The following is a 14,541-nucleotide window of genomic DNA, read 5'->3' as shown; positions in this document are numbered from 1 at the left end:
ACGAGAATGAGAATATTATTATTAATCGAGCAAGGGTACGAAAATTCAACAACAAGCCCATCATCATGATGCACCCTCGCTTCTACCTCCCAAGCCGTCATCGCCAGCCTCGCCATCCATCTCCGAGATGAATCGTTCCCAGGTATTAAGAACACCTTGATAGAATTCTATATGACTTTCAGCCAGACTTCCGAGAGAGTCTCGGAACTCAACTCCTTTGATCCGCTCAAAGTCAGCCACCTCACGCACAACTTCTTCGTCAAACATTTCCGATGTGGTCTTTGCAGAATCAACCTCTCGCGTCAATTCGTCAATCCGGAGTTCCAGCTTGCGTATTCGCTCTCTTCGAGCCTGCTCATGATCAACGCCACGCATATCTTCCATCTTGGATCGAATAAACGAGGCTGGCGACGACGTGAGTGGGTTGGATGCATAATGTGAAGACGGGTTGTTGACCAGGGAATCGCGGTCAGACACGGCCTTGTTGCGGTATTCTACAAGGGCCTCGAAATCTAGCTGCTTCTGCTCTCGTGTTTTGAGTAGCGTCTTTAACGACAATATGTATGCCCCCATGTCCCGGAGCGATCCGAGATAGTTCTGGTCCGTGTGGTCTTTGAGATCTCTCAGGCCGCGCGAGGTTTCGTCCACAGAGGCTGCAAATACTTGCAGTGGCATTTCCACCTCCGGTTCCAAGGGGACTAGTTTGCGAAACTGGGTCGCCAAATCAACATAATCCGATTCAAGATCCGCCTCGCGCCGTGCAACCCGAGCCACTATCTTCTCCACATGATTGAGGTCTTCGTCCAATTTATCGGCCTTTTCTCGCACTTCGATAAATCGTCGATCTGGCTTGTGAACCTTTGTGAACGCATTAACAAAGGTGTCGGCAAAATTATCAAATATACCACCAGAGGTATCCGTTGTACTAGTGGAACCGCGACCTCCGTGCAGCCGCATATGGGCATTCCAATCCGGTGACTCCAGGAAGATAGCGAGCAACGGCGCCCGGCGAAGCACCGGATGCAATGTTAGGCGCTTGATGAATCTGTGAAGGGACCATGCGCGACGTTGGGTAAAGTCCGGGCCGAATCTATCACCGGTAACATAACTTTCTACTTTGTGTTTGTCTGGCAACGGCGGAACCGCGCAAGCCGGATATTCTCGGTAAAGGGTCTTGTAGAGAAAAAAGAAGTCACGAAATCGCCGGCGGACTGTAAAGTCCGGTTTCTGAAAGGTCTTGAAATCTGTCTGATGCATAGAGAAGAAAAAAGAACAAAGAATAACGGTAAGCTCAACGTATCCCGACGAGGACAGCAGCCAGATCACCTACATGAGTTGTGACAAGGTACGAAATATAGGCATCCTTCGTTCCATCGTTCTCCTTGAGCGGAGCGTCTACCGCACATTCCAAGACACCGTCTCCGATGCCAGCCAGGTCGACAGCATCAGCCAGTGGCCCTGCTTGAGTCTCTTCTTGAGCCACGCTCATCCTGCGTTTCCCATTGAAGTCTCGATCAGACCGAGCTGTGTCTTCGGCGTCCGTTCCCGATGTTGTTGGCCGCGATACATCACTGCCGGGGTCATTTCTCCAGGAAACGCTGTCGAAATCATCGTCCATGGCTGCTGTGATTTCCCGCACCTAGACAGGCGCGCGCGGGGCAGATTGCAAGATGCAGCACGCAAAATGCAGAGGAAGAGGTTATGTGGTCAGAGATTTCGACCTTTTGGTAATCAAGCTCTATCTCTTCTGTTCTTGTTCAGTATATGCGCTCTGAAGGGGGGTATCAACACAGACAGGAAGGCAGGCAGGCAGGTTAGTTCAGAGGTCGGACTAGTTAGACTGCGTCATTTGGGCCGCTGCCGAGCTCCCCCAGACCATACGGCGATCGTCCAATAAGAGATGCCGGCTTAAATCCGGCCCGACATGCAACTGTATACTACTATTACTACGATAGCACGAATTATAGACATTGATCAACCAAGTATAAAGCCACTGCAAACCTGGAATGTTGTTTATATACGACCATAAAGGTTTATGCATATATATATTTATGCAATGATATATCCCAGAAACACAGAGAGAAACAGTAATCAGACGCTCCATACTCCGCGACAATGGCTAACGATGGAATTTATTTCACTTAAACCCCAGAAAGAGAAAAGAAAGGGAAAAAAAAAGAATAAAAGAAAAGAAAATAAAAGCACATGCAAGAACGTCAGATATTATGTAGCTGTCCCTCATATTTCAGAATCGCCCTTTTCTCTGAGGTGGTCGCGAAACGGGACTTCATCATCGTCGTCATTCTCGCTAAGGAGCTCCTCGTCGCTTTCCTCGGCAAAGGCATTGTATAATTCGCCGCCTCGACGTCTTCGTCCGCGCCGGCCAGCCAATGGCACTTGCGCGTCGTCCTCATCGTCAATAATCTCGAATTCGTAGTCATCATGCGGGTTGTTTCGGAGTCGGTTGCGGCGTTGTACGTAGAAGTAAACGCCTAGTGCAATGCAGAAAATAAGGATGAGGACAATTGAGGCGTATATCCAGACTTGGGTGTGTGGTGTCGCTCCAAATGTGGGTAGGAAAGACGGTAAGAAGCTTGAAGATGCAGTCTCAGTCGGCTCTGCCGTGGGTGCCGTCTCCTCATCCTCGATTGGAGTAGGGACTTCAGGAGTGGCAGTTGGCTTGGCCTCAGTGTTGGTGGGTTTCTGATTCACCGGACGCTCGGCGTGATCCGTAGCAGTAGGTGCCGGTGTTGTTTTCGTATGTGGCTTAATACTAACAGTAGCGTAGACAGCATCTTCAATATTATGATCGTCATCGTGTTCATCAGGCAAGGGGTGCGGCTGTTGAGAAGCGGCATCGGCGGAAGCCCCCCAGAGATTGAGACGCCAGTCAGTGAATACTCCGTGATGTTCATTGACAGCTGTGTCTTTAACAATCACGGTCCAGACGCCTTCGCCAGATTCGCCCCTAAAAGAATAAAAGAAAAGGATCAGTTATTGCTTTGGATAGCATATAATAAGTAACAAATTGAGCTCAGAAGTCTCTTACCAATGTGCGACGGACATAAAAGTCCAGTCTTCATAGCCTGTTGGAGCGTTATCGCCCCTCCTGGCAGTACTGAGATGGCTGACAATTCCCTGAGGACCGCGCAACTCAACACTTAAATCACCTCTCCGAGTATGCTCAACATTCATAGTAACAGTGACATGTTCTAACTTATCGAAGTTTGCTTCTTTCAGCATGTCCGAGGTAACTTCGAAATAGCTAGCCAAGCCCTGCTCGCCCTGTGGAATCTCCTGCTGAACTCGCAGCCAAGGCGAAGTGTACCAAGCTTGTGGCTTCACAAGTTCCCATTCTTTGGCCTTCTGTACAAATGAATAGGTGTCCACTTTTCCGTAGCCATATTGATGGCTAAACTCCTTGCCGATTGGGGTCAACTGCACCTCATCACCTTCTGCATGCACAGGTATAGAGGTTTCGAGTAACAGATACTGGACATCACGCCAGGTCAAATCTGGTCGAACACTCAGTGCAAGAGCTATGGCTCCTGCAGCCAGAGGACCAGCAGCCGACGTACCGCCATGAGCGCCCGTACAGGTTTCGGTGCCTACGTCAGTCGTATGAATAGCATCACCTCCACCGCTACTATAGGCAACGACCAATTGTGCGGAGCAAGCCTCGGAATAAGATGGATGGTTCCCAAATCGGTCAAGGGCCCCTACAGTAACACTATAGATACTGTTGGTATAGCCATCAAAGTTGCAATTATCGTCATGTGCGGCGCCGTTGCCCGCTGCAAACACATATATTGAGCCTTTGCCATCGCGTCCATTCACAATGCCGTTCACCATTGCTCGTTTTACGAGGATGCCTGGCGCTTCCATGGTCTGTCCGTCATCTCGAGGACCCCATGAACAAGAGTAGATGTGATTTTGCTGGAAGCCGTAGTTAATTGATGCTGCCTCGTCGGCGTCATCAATCGGCTTAGAAAGGATTCTAATGCCAGCGACCTTGCCGTCATATGCCATACCGACACCGCACACGCCATTTCGAACTGCCGCCACCTCTCCAGCACATCTAGTGCCGTGTTTATCATCGAATAACAATGGCTTTGGTTCTTGGTAATTCTCATTAAAGTCCCATGATCCCTCAGCAAAGTAATTGTCTTTTAAATCATTGCTGTACATATCAAGGCCGTCGTCAACGATAGCAGTGACAACCCCTTTGCCAGTTATGCCTTCCAGCCACACACCCGTGACATTCAAATCATTGCCAACTTGTTCTGTATTGAACAAGTGCCATTGTTTCTGAAACTCCGGGTCTTTGATGGCTAGGTTCGACGCAATGAGCTTCTGCCTGTCGACGGCTTCTGGCGCTGGGCCTGGTGATTGCCCAGTCCTCGAATCCAATTCTATAGGGACGCGCTTGTGCAATCGATCCTTCAAAGCAAGCTTCTGAGACCAGAGGATGCCATCAAGGCCGTCCTCCCTCTTGTCGTAAAGCGCAGGATCTGAGCCCCGTTTCCGTCGCACTTTCAGTTCATTCAGTAGCGATTCAACCGTCGACGCTTGACCATGAGGCAAAGAGAACTTGTGATGTCCTGGCAGACTTCCAATCTGGCCTTCATGGTGGGCTCCCAGAGCCTCTGCGACGTGTTCTGGCTTTAGGGAATCATCGAGATGGAGGGCAAAAAAGTCGTGAGTGTCGTAAGAGCGAGGAAGTAACTCCGCAAGAGAAGAGGTAAATAGCAAAGAGAGCGCGGCTATGGATTTCGTAAGACGCATTTTTGGTTTGAATTCGGGGTGAGAACACCGGTCAAGGTGCTTTCACGATATATGCAAAGGACAGTCGACAGGCAAGTTTGCCATTTAAGGGACGTCGGTCACTCAATCAATAGGAACAGAAGAAAGAAAAAAAAATCGAGACTCGATTGGAAGAGCTGAGAGAGCACAATTTCAGCCTGACTCCTTCCCCTCGTGTACCGGACTTGAGACGTGAGCTGATACCAAAAAGAGGACAGTTCTCTCTAAGGAAGGCGGCGGAAGGAAGCTTATCTTGCGCTTGGCAATCACGTGGTGGGCCCGCATGCATATCAGCCAAATCCGGATTAGCGCGTTGCTTACACTTAGAGCCTTTAGGGTTTCTCTCGCAGTGACTGGAGGCGCCCCTTTCGGGGACGCACTGCCGGAATGAAAGTAAATCCGAGGCAATCACGGGACTGTCATCACGTGATGTCCCGGTTAGGCCATTTTCTACCTCGACGTCCAGGCACCGCAGACATTTTTACCCTCCATTTCATTCCGGCAATAGCAGAAACTCTACGAAATGCCAGTATCCTGACACGTTTCTATTCTCTATGTTGCAGACTACTCAATACTACAAACACCATAAACTTCATTTTGTCGTCCCGAAAGACTATGGCTACCAGCACTGAAAGCCAAACCGGGTCTAGGAGAGTTTATACTATCGTCAAAAGTTGAGCAGAACGTGTGGATAATTAAGAGTGGCTGAAGAGCTTATCCCCACTCAAACAAAGGCTTGCTATCGCTGTAAGGGTAGACTCGGCTGTTTCGGTTTAGAAGACAACTTGCAACACTTTCATGTCCTTGCGCTTTCTGCTTCTCCGCCAAGGCAATACTGGGCACTTACAGTACTGTCCGTTCGCAAAGTGTGGATCAGCAGTCCATCTCGTAAGGCGACGATAGAGCATTTCAAGATTTCTGAAAGGTTGCAGTTGATATTGTCATCCCAAGAGCCATGACCGTGAATCTGAAGAAGTATCCAACCGACTGCACGCAGGCTTGCTGATCATCCTCAATAGAACCCAAGATGGCCATCAGAGCAGTCACCCAGCTGATGCCACACTCTGCTCCGGAAAGCCCTAAAAACACACTGGATACCATGAAGGCGACGAGACTTCCAGGAGTAAGAGCAAGGCGGCGCCCAGAACAGCAAACATCTGGTTTAAGACTTGGAGGTATATTACTATATAGAATTCAATGCGAAGTATGACATTAAACTGAGAAGGTAAAACGTCGAAGATAGAATTTGCGGTGGCGCAAGGCAGGAGCTTTATCAGCACAAGGGGTTCCTTGACAAAGTAGAGCTCCCAGACCAGGAAAGCGACGAAGCAAACCAGCTATAATGGAAGGGGTACTAATACCAGGGTCGAGTCCCAGGAATAAGAAGTCGCTCCAGACTAGAGTCCACTGAAAGAGGACAATGGGGCAAATGTGGGATTTTTTTGAGGGTGAGAGTCAAGACCAGAATCTGCACGATGTTCCCTCCTAGCTTACCAAACTACAGATTTAAGGGCTAGCAGAGCATTACTCGACCAAGTCATCAAGATATATACAGCTAGTAGAAAACTGTACTTCATCATGGAACGTACACGCGCACGCCGGAATCGGGGGATGCTGGTCGAGCGGCTTGAAAAGCTTAGGCGAGGCAGAAGCCGACATGAATGTTGCAAAGGAATTGTGAATGACTTAATAAAGGTGCCTAGGTAAATACCTAGGTACACTCCGAAAAAATGGGTATCAATTTAAGCTATGGCGTTCGTTACCTTGTTCTATACGGAGTACACCGGAGCACCTTAGCCCACACCGAGATGCCATGTAGACATCCGAGCACATACAACGTCCAAGCTCATAATCGTCACAAACCGGATATCTCCGGTGCGACCTCGAGAAGACCAGGTGGGTCAACAGGTCGGATCTCTTTTGCGTCAATGCAACTCGTGACGCCCTTCTCTCCTGCATATTGTATTATTCGAGTGTTTACGAAGAGCTGCGTTATCTTTGCAGCGGCTAGCGCAAGAAACGGAGTGCTTGGATAGAAGTTAGGGCTTGTTGCCAAATCCAGTATGAACTCCAGAGGCAGAGATGCGCACCACAAAGCTTAAACACTCGGGGACGGGAGCTTATCTTCTCGGCTAGGGCTGGAACAGGCAGGTGATGATGCTCTGGTCCCTGTCCATCAGCATCGTTAGACTGCTCGTTCACGCGCGGGCGTGATGCACTGCTACCGAAATAAGATTTCGTGGCTAAAATCACAGTTACATTGCTTTACCCAGTCAGGTCTAGATGATTTGCATCCACGTAATAGCCTGCTGCAGTAGTGGCATGAGCTTGATCGCTTCGTATCTGAAGGTATATAAATGGCCCTGACATGTCGTGTTTTAGCTAGCGTTCAGATCAGTACTTTTTGTTGGTGATTTGTTTGCTGGTAACAATGCACTCTCTTTGCGTCCTTTCTGTGGCCGCTGCCACGCTTCTCTCACAGGGAGTCGAGGCAGCCAAGTCCACCACTTGGAAGCCAACTGCCTTTGCTGATTCTAGCTCGTTGTCCAAGAGCGCAAATTATGTCTCCCTGACCAAAGTTAGAAGCGCAGGTGGTAGCAACAAACGTAGTGCTGCTTATCTCAAGGGCTTGACGACTACTACCACGTCAAATGGCTCCGTGGGCTTGATCTCTCTCATCGAGGGAGAAGAGTTCGCTACTACCATTACCATCGGTACGCAGACCTTTGATGTCGTCCTCGACACTGGCTCAAGTGATACATGGGTGGTTGAGGAGGGCTTCGAGTGTGTCAATGTCGACACTCAGAAGGAGACATCTGAATCAACCTGCGGCTTTGGTACTCCTTATACCGTTGATTCAACCTTTTCGCAGATTGACGGTGAAGAGTTCGACATTGAATATGGTGATGGCGAGTTCTTGAAAGGCATCATGGGCAAAGAGACTGTAACCATCGCCGGAATTACTGTCGAGGGTCAGACCATCGCTCTTGCTAACTACACCGGTTGGGACGGTGATGGAACAACGTCTGGTCTTACTGGATTCGCCTACCCAGCTCTGTAAGTGCTATTCATTCCAAGTTCTGGGAAGTACTAATCGTATCTTAGCACGAGCGCCTATTCGACCAAAACCGATGACCAAGAAGAATACAACCCTCTCTTCACTACAATGTATGAAGACGGGTTGGTCGATTCTTACTTCAGTCTTGCCATTCTACGTGATGTCTCTGGCTCAGCTGGCTATCTTACCCTGGGTGGCTTGCCCCCTATTACCTTCAACGAAACCTTTGCAACCACCGATATTCTCGTCACGTCAATAGAAGGTTATCCCAAGGGTTACGACTTTTATACAATCGAAGTGGACAGTATCAATCTGAATGGGAAGGCCCTCTCCGGTGGTGCGAGTGTGAAGTACATTGTATGTTAGCTTCCCTCACCAGTCATAATGTAGCTGACTTTTGCCAGGTTGATTCTGGCACGACCTTGAACTACTATCCCACCAAAATCGCCGATGAAGTCAACGCCGCTTTCTCTCCAGCTGCCACCTACAGCGACGATCAGGGCGCATACGTTGTTGACTGCGATGCCACTCCTCCAGAGCATTCCATCACCATTGACGGCATCACATTTACCATCAACCCATTGGATATGATCCTGTACGTCGAAGACAACCTGTGTATTTCCGGTATCGACGACGGTGGTGATAGCTCTACGGAGGACGTGTTTATTCTGGGCGATACGTTTCAGAAGAACGTTGTGAGCGTCTTTGATGTTGGCGCAGTGGAAATGAAATTCGCGCCCAACGAGAATTACACCTCCAACGACACATATTGATGCAAGAATTGGATGCAGATAGATGCACTACTGTATACGTAGTATTTCTTGACCCAAATTCAAAGAATCATGCAGCCTCTCGAAATGGAGCACGTCAAGGCTGAATACGTGGTAAATAAATAGATGCATCCTTGCAGCTGTCCGACTCCAACGGCCCAGCCACGACGCTCTGTATGTATGTATTCATACTGTGCCATACGGTGGTTTTTTAGCAGCCGATCCTAGTATCATGCAATATCATCGAGTTTTATTACCGTTCAGGTATAGTCCGTACACGGTGTTCGTTATTTTACCAGCCACCACCTTAATTTGCAGCCCAGCCGATCCGAGCGATTCTTTTTTTCCCTCCCCTTCCCACTCTCTCCTCTTTTCTTCTTCTTCTTTCTTCTTGTCCTCTGCTTTTGTAGATATTTTGTTTTAGCTCTGCATTTTCGCATTCCTGTCTCTCCGTCCTCATCTAATTCGGTCGATGCCATCTTGACCTGCGTTGGACAGTGGACATCCAGAAGCTCCGCTTCGCTTTTACCCGTTTAGGCCAACGTTTATTTGTTGATTGCCCGACTGCGCCATCGGTTCTTGGGTTTTTGTTATTCCTACTGGCAATTGTTGATTTGGAAGTCCCATTGTTAATCGTCTTGGGTACCACGGTAACGGTCAAGCTATCGCTCAACTACGACAGGGCGCATGGGAAAGTGAACATCAGCTCGCACGAATCGCTCTTGGCCTTGGATTCCTGCAACATAGCGATAGAGAGAAATAGTATGGCTACGAGCTCGCAAAGCCCTCCAGTACCATTCAATGCGGCGTACAATGCCCCCCAGGCGAGGCCAGGAATGGCTCGCTCCAGTTCGACTCGCTCTAGGAGAATGAGTGTGGAAGGAGCAGGAGATCCTGCAGCGCAGAACTATGGTGCCATTCCCCCCTTAGCACCAGCTGCACCAGAGGCATCAAGGGGCCCTCCAGTCTCGACACGCAACGGTAAAGTACCTGGGAGTGCTCGAAGTGATGTTCCTCGGTCATTCTCTGTTCGGTCAAGGAAACCGCCTCCAGAAAGCGCGCATGCCTTTCAAGATGCTGGATATGTTGATGATGGTTTTGGTGCTTCACACGAGAAAATAAATCAAAATCAACGACCTCCTACGCAACGTGGTCCTGCACTACAGCCCACATTTGCAAACGCGCCGCCAGCAATGTCAGACACTCCCTCACACCCATCACCTGTTGACAGCACGCGACAGCCCCGGGGACCTTCAGAAATGGCTCCTCGCCCGACATCACGTAGCCAGGTCTCACCCCTAAGTCGTTCAAACACTGTACAATCGACAAAAGGGGGCTTGCCAGTGGATCGATCCCCTCTACAGCAACTAGAGACAAGGTTCGTTGGACTGAGCAAGGAAGAAAAGAGAGCCCGTATGATGGAAGCCGAAAGGAAGCTGCGTGAAAAGAATGTTCGGGGTGACAGCCAGCGCGCAAGTGCTGCTACTCAGCCCGCATCCTCTGATTCCAAATCAGAGACAAGAGAAAGTCCTCAACACGCCGAACGACCGACCAACGATACACCCTCGGTCAACTCGGGTGGCTCTAGAGACTCTCGTGACTACCAACGCCAAAAAAGGCAACCATCTATCAGCCGCAAGCCTATTCCTTCTGAACAACTTCAATATGCTACAGTACAGCCAGCTCAGGAACCACAGTATGCATACTCCCAAGGGCAAGGCGTTCCGGGTTCACGAGTTGCCATTTCACCACCAAAGCAACGGCAGCCAAGCCAAAGCCAACAAAGTTCTCGCCCATACGGTGTGACTTCTGGAAATGGCAACATTGTCCAGCCGGCTCGACATCCACAGGGCGATGGGCAAAACCACGGGAATTATAATGTTCCATCGGTAGCTACTGGTAAGCCGCGATCAGGAAGCATTCAAGCGCAGAGATCGGTTAGACCAGGATATGATCAGCAGCGTCCCACGACCTCGGCAGGCCGCCAACAACCTCCAACAATGACTCATAATAATCGACCTGTGACCTCGTATAATGAACAAACATTCCTGGATCCTGACACTGGAGTTCGCCCTACCCATTTTGCGGGTGAGGATTTAAATCGAGATGTAGAGAAGGAGCAGCAACAACTCGGGCTGGACGAGGCTCCGACACCTGTCCTGAAAAAGCCGAAACGGCAGACTGTATCCTTCGACATTCCTCCACCGACACCTCCGCCTCTGGATGAATGGCGTCGTGCCCCTGTAGCAAGGCTACGTGTCGCAGATCGAGATTTTGAACGCATTGACGTGGATAAAGGAAAGGCTTGGTGGGAAAAGGGTGCTAGCTCAAATCGACGACAGAGTCGTGCTCTCCCAAGCAATTATCGCAAGCCTACACCTAAAATGAACGAAAGTAATCGTTTTGATCCCCTACTTTTCTTACGATGTGGTCCTTTACTACGCTACCTTGGTATTAGAAAGACGACCGTTGACGGACCTCAAGGAACGACGGAACAAGAAGTGTGGCGGGGTAGTATCATGATTGTGACGAAAGATTCTCTGTCCTCGTTGGAAACGCCGCCCACCTTGCGCCTATTTGCTCAGCCTATGGATCTTCTGCCTCCACCTCCTCGACAGGTTGAGGGAGCTCATCTAGCTCCCGAGTATGTTGACCCCATAGCTGGCGTGGTCAAAGTCGGCCGTGATGGGCGCGCATTATATGTTAAACCCGTGGATCACCTAGAGGAAGAGGTGGATCTTTCTGCAGTCGAGAGCGAAGATGGGCTGTTCGAGAGCTCCCCCAGTCCTATAGATTATGCGACCGAGGACAGCGCGGAATTCAAGGCTGTACCGAGCAACAGACTCCATCCAGTCAATGGAGAAAATAGCGGGCTTTATGAAGAGATCCAGGCATTCCGGCTGTACTCTGACTCTGCTAGGGACGTGACTTTTTGGCGATTCAATATCGAAGTTGAATTGACTGAGAAACAAGAACGAATTGCTTATCGTATCAACCAAGGACCAGCAATCGGCTTCTGGGTTCCGGCAAAAGGCCAATCGATGAACATCATGTTTCACTCGTGCAACGGATTTAGCTTGTCCGTTGATCGCGACAAATTTAGCGGACCTGATCCTCTTTGGCGAGATGTGCTTAATGAGCACCAAACTCGCCCATTCCATGTGATGATCGGTGGTGGGGATCAGATTTACTGCGACAAAGTCATGCATGAATCGGATCTCTTCGAAGAGTGGATGCGCATTAAGAATCCGCATAGCAAGCAGAATGCACCGTTTAGCGCGGCATTTAAGGCTGAACTAGAGACCTTTTACCTGAACCACTACGCTGAATGGTTCTCGCACGGCCTTTTCAGTCTGGCGAATTGTCAGATTCCTATGGTGAATGTTTGGGATGATCATGACATAATTGACGGATTTGGCTCCTATCCTGATCATCTCATGAGGTCTCCTGTATTCTCCGGGCTGGGCAATGTGGCTTTTAAATACTATATGCTTTTCCAGCATCAAAGTGTGCCCGAAGAGACCGAGGCAGATGAACCCAGCTGGCTTCTGGGAGCTGACCCGGGGCCATATATCAAGGAAAAGAGCCGTAGTCTCTTTATGTCTCTCGGAAAGGGTGTATCTTTCTTAGGCATTGATTGCCGCACTGAGCGCATGGTATGTTTCTATAAAATTGACGGAATGACATCAAGTACTAACAATTTTGTTCAGCGCGAAGAAATTGTCAGCGAGCAAACATGCGAGTTGATCTGGGACCGTTGTTATCGCGAGATTGAACGTGGCGAAGTTAAGCATTTGATTGTGCTTCTGGGAGTGCCTATTGCCTACCCTCGACTTGTGAGTGGCTGTCTTTTTTCCATATCAAACAGACGTTTTGCTGACAACGGTCTTTATCTATAGGTCTGGCTAGAAAATATTCTCAGCAGCCGAGCAATGGACCCTGTAAAAGCGCTTAGCCGGGCAGGGCTCTTCTCGGGCCTTACCAATAGATTCGACGGCAGCGTTGAAGTCCTGGACGATGTAGACGATCATTGGACCGCGAAACATCACAAATTGGAGAGAACGTTGCTGATTGAGGATTTACAAGATCTTGCTGCAGAGAAGTCTGTACGAGTTACGATTCTTGGGTATGTCTATCAACCCCCTTTTTTCCCCTTGATTCTCTTGCTGACTTTTATAGCGGCGACGTCCATCTGGCTGCCATTGGGCAATTCTATTCCAACCCGACGCTTAACATAGCCAAAGACAAGGACTACCGTTACATGCCAAACGTCATATCATCAGCCATAGTAAATGCACCGCCTCCCGAGATGATAGCGGATTTCCTCAACAAGCGCAACAAGGTCCACCATATGGACTCGAATACGGATGAAGATATGATCCCGATTTTCACCCATGATGTGGACGGCAAGAATAGGAACAACAAGCGACTGCTGCCGCGCCGGAATTGGTGCTCTATTCGAGAGTATCACCCAGGAACCACGCCACCACCAACCCCACCAACGCCGGCTGAATCTCCTGATGCAGGTGTAGAAGATGTTCGACCGGGACTGCTGAGACGTACATTGTCGTTAGGTCGGGGAGAAAACAGGGCAGACACTCAAGCACGCCCAGCCGGATTGCTTAGACGTCTCTCAAGCCGGAGACGTCCGCCTACAAAAGAATTCAATCTTGAAAATGCGCAGCGGCGTCGCTTCAGTACAGACGCCATCGCCACGGGTGCTGTGAATCGTCGCCCACCGGAAAACGGCGATAGCTACTTCGCGTCTAGCAATGATGAACCAGCGCCTGGTCCTTTCCACCGACGGGCAACAGATCTTTCTACCAAGGCCGCTAAGAAAGGCAACGCTATTGGAGGAGACAATGCTGCGACAGCTTTTATCAATCTAGAAGGTGGGCTAGATATCACGTTGAATCTCGAAGTCAACCCCAAGGACCCTGCGGGTATCACTACGCCTTACAAATTGCTCGTTCCGGCTCTGTGGTATGACGGCGGATATGATCCGGAGCCGCATCGGGTCGTGAAAGGATGGAGGAAGTGGCTGGGTCGAGGAAAACCGAAAGGAGGCCAGCACGAGCAGCAGCAACTCCAAGTCCACGATCAGGAATATCCCGGCCAGATGCGTGAGGGCGGTGATGGCTACGGCGGCGACGACGACGACGATGATGAAGATGAAGATGAAGATGAAGACCATGAGGACTACGACGATGACGAATATTACGACGGCGCGCATAATCATAGTCATAACTATTCGTCAGCGAATGATTATGCGATGCCACATGGCGACGATGAGCCAGACCCCCCACCAAAGAAGAAGAAGTGGCTGGGAATTGTATAGCCAGGCAGGCCGTGTATTGATCTGATGTGATTTTACTATTTTTAAGGCCCTCCGTGTACAATATTGATACCCGTGTTTGTTTCATTGATTCTTTGACTCAACTTTGCATACATAACGGCAAGTTCTAGTTCTTCATGCTTACTCAGAATCCTCGCCAGTTCGGACACGCAGCACGTAGACGTCTTATTTGCCAGGGAAGGAGAGTAAATGGCGGGGCAGTTGGGTGCGTTCAGTGGAGCGAGCGTTCTCGAATTCCAATTTTTATCAATCGCAGCCAAATCGCCTGGCCGAGACAGGCGCCGGTTGGTAAGCAAGGCTCCGCCGCACGTGACCGTCCCCGTCCGGCCAGCATCGCCAGCCAAAAAAGGACCGCGCCGGATGATAAATCAAGTTCAATTGTTCAAGCACTTTCAGGCTGTGATTAGTCCACGCGGTTTCTCGGACATAAAGTGCCACCAGGTCCCCGGCAATCAGGTTTTGCATATTCCATAAAATCTTTCTCTGCTCTGTTGATCTTGCCCCTGCTCCCTCTTCGAAAAACCATCACCCCCGCCCTATTTCACTTCCACGTC

The 14,541-nt window shown here is 49.7% G+C and overlaps 3 protein-coding genes across 3 annotated transcripts, besides 3 other annotated features; 1 reads left to right on the top strand and 2 right to left on the bottom strand.

Moving 5' to 3' along the window:
• Positions 1–63: 63 nt before the first annotated feature.
• Positions 64–1,618, bottom strand: UA08_04843 (Sorting nexin-4; the record flags this gene model as incomplete). Its single annotated transcript, XM_020267156.1, has 2 exons — positions 64–1,248; positions 1,331–1,618. 2 exons carry the CDS (start codon positions 1,616–1,618, stop codon positions 64–66), a joined length of 1,473 nt encoding a protein of 490 aa, XP_020120303.1.
• A 620-nt stretch (positions 1,619–2,238) lies between these two features.
• Positions 2,239–4,785, bottom strand: UA08_04842 (hypothetical protein; the record flags this gene model as incomplete). The annotated part of the gene is made up of 2 exons (XM_020267155.1): positions 2,239–2,968; positions 3,050–4,785. 2 exons carry the CDS (start codon positions 4,783–4,785, stop codon positions 2,239–2,241), a joined length of 2,466 nt encoding a protein of 821 aa, XP_020120302.1.
• A 2,449-nt stretch (positions 4,786–7,234) lies between these two features.
• Positions 7,235–13,969, top strand: UA08_04841 (hypothetical protein; the record flags this gene model as incomplete). The annotated part of the gene is made up of 8 exons (XM_020267154.1): positions 7,235–7,860; positions 7,909–8,218; positions 8,266–8,556; positions 8,772–8,805; positions 9,130–12,287; positions 12,342–12,467; positions 12,531–12,757; positions 12,811–13,969. The coding sequence occupies 8 exons, from the start codon at positions 7,235–7,237 to the stop codon at positions 13,967–13,969; spliced, it is 5,931 nt and encodes a 1,976-aa protein (XP_020120301.1).
• Positions 13,756–13,761: a repeat region (Identified by RepeatMasker using a combination of RepBase library and repeat library created with RepeatScout).
• Positions 13,762–13,859: a repeat region (Identified by RepeatMasker using a combination of RepBase library and repeat library created with RepeatScout).
• Positions 13,860–13,878: a repeat region (Identified by RepeatMasker using a combination of RepBase library and repeat library created with RepeatScout).
• Positions 13,970–14,541: the final 572 nt, after the last annotated feature.

Source organism: Talaromyces atroroseus, assembly GCF_001907595.1.
Source record: "Talaromyces atroroseus strain IBT 11181 chromosome Unknown scaffold_5, whole genome shotgun sequence".
Lineage (NCBI taxonomy): Eukaryota > Fungi > Ascomycota > Eurotiomycetes > Eurotiales > Trichocomaceae > Talaromyces > Talaromyces atroroseus.
This window is presented reverse-complemented; position numbering and strand designations above follow the sequence as displayed.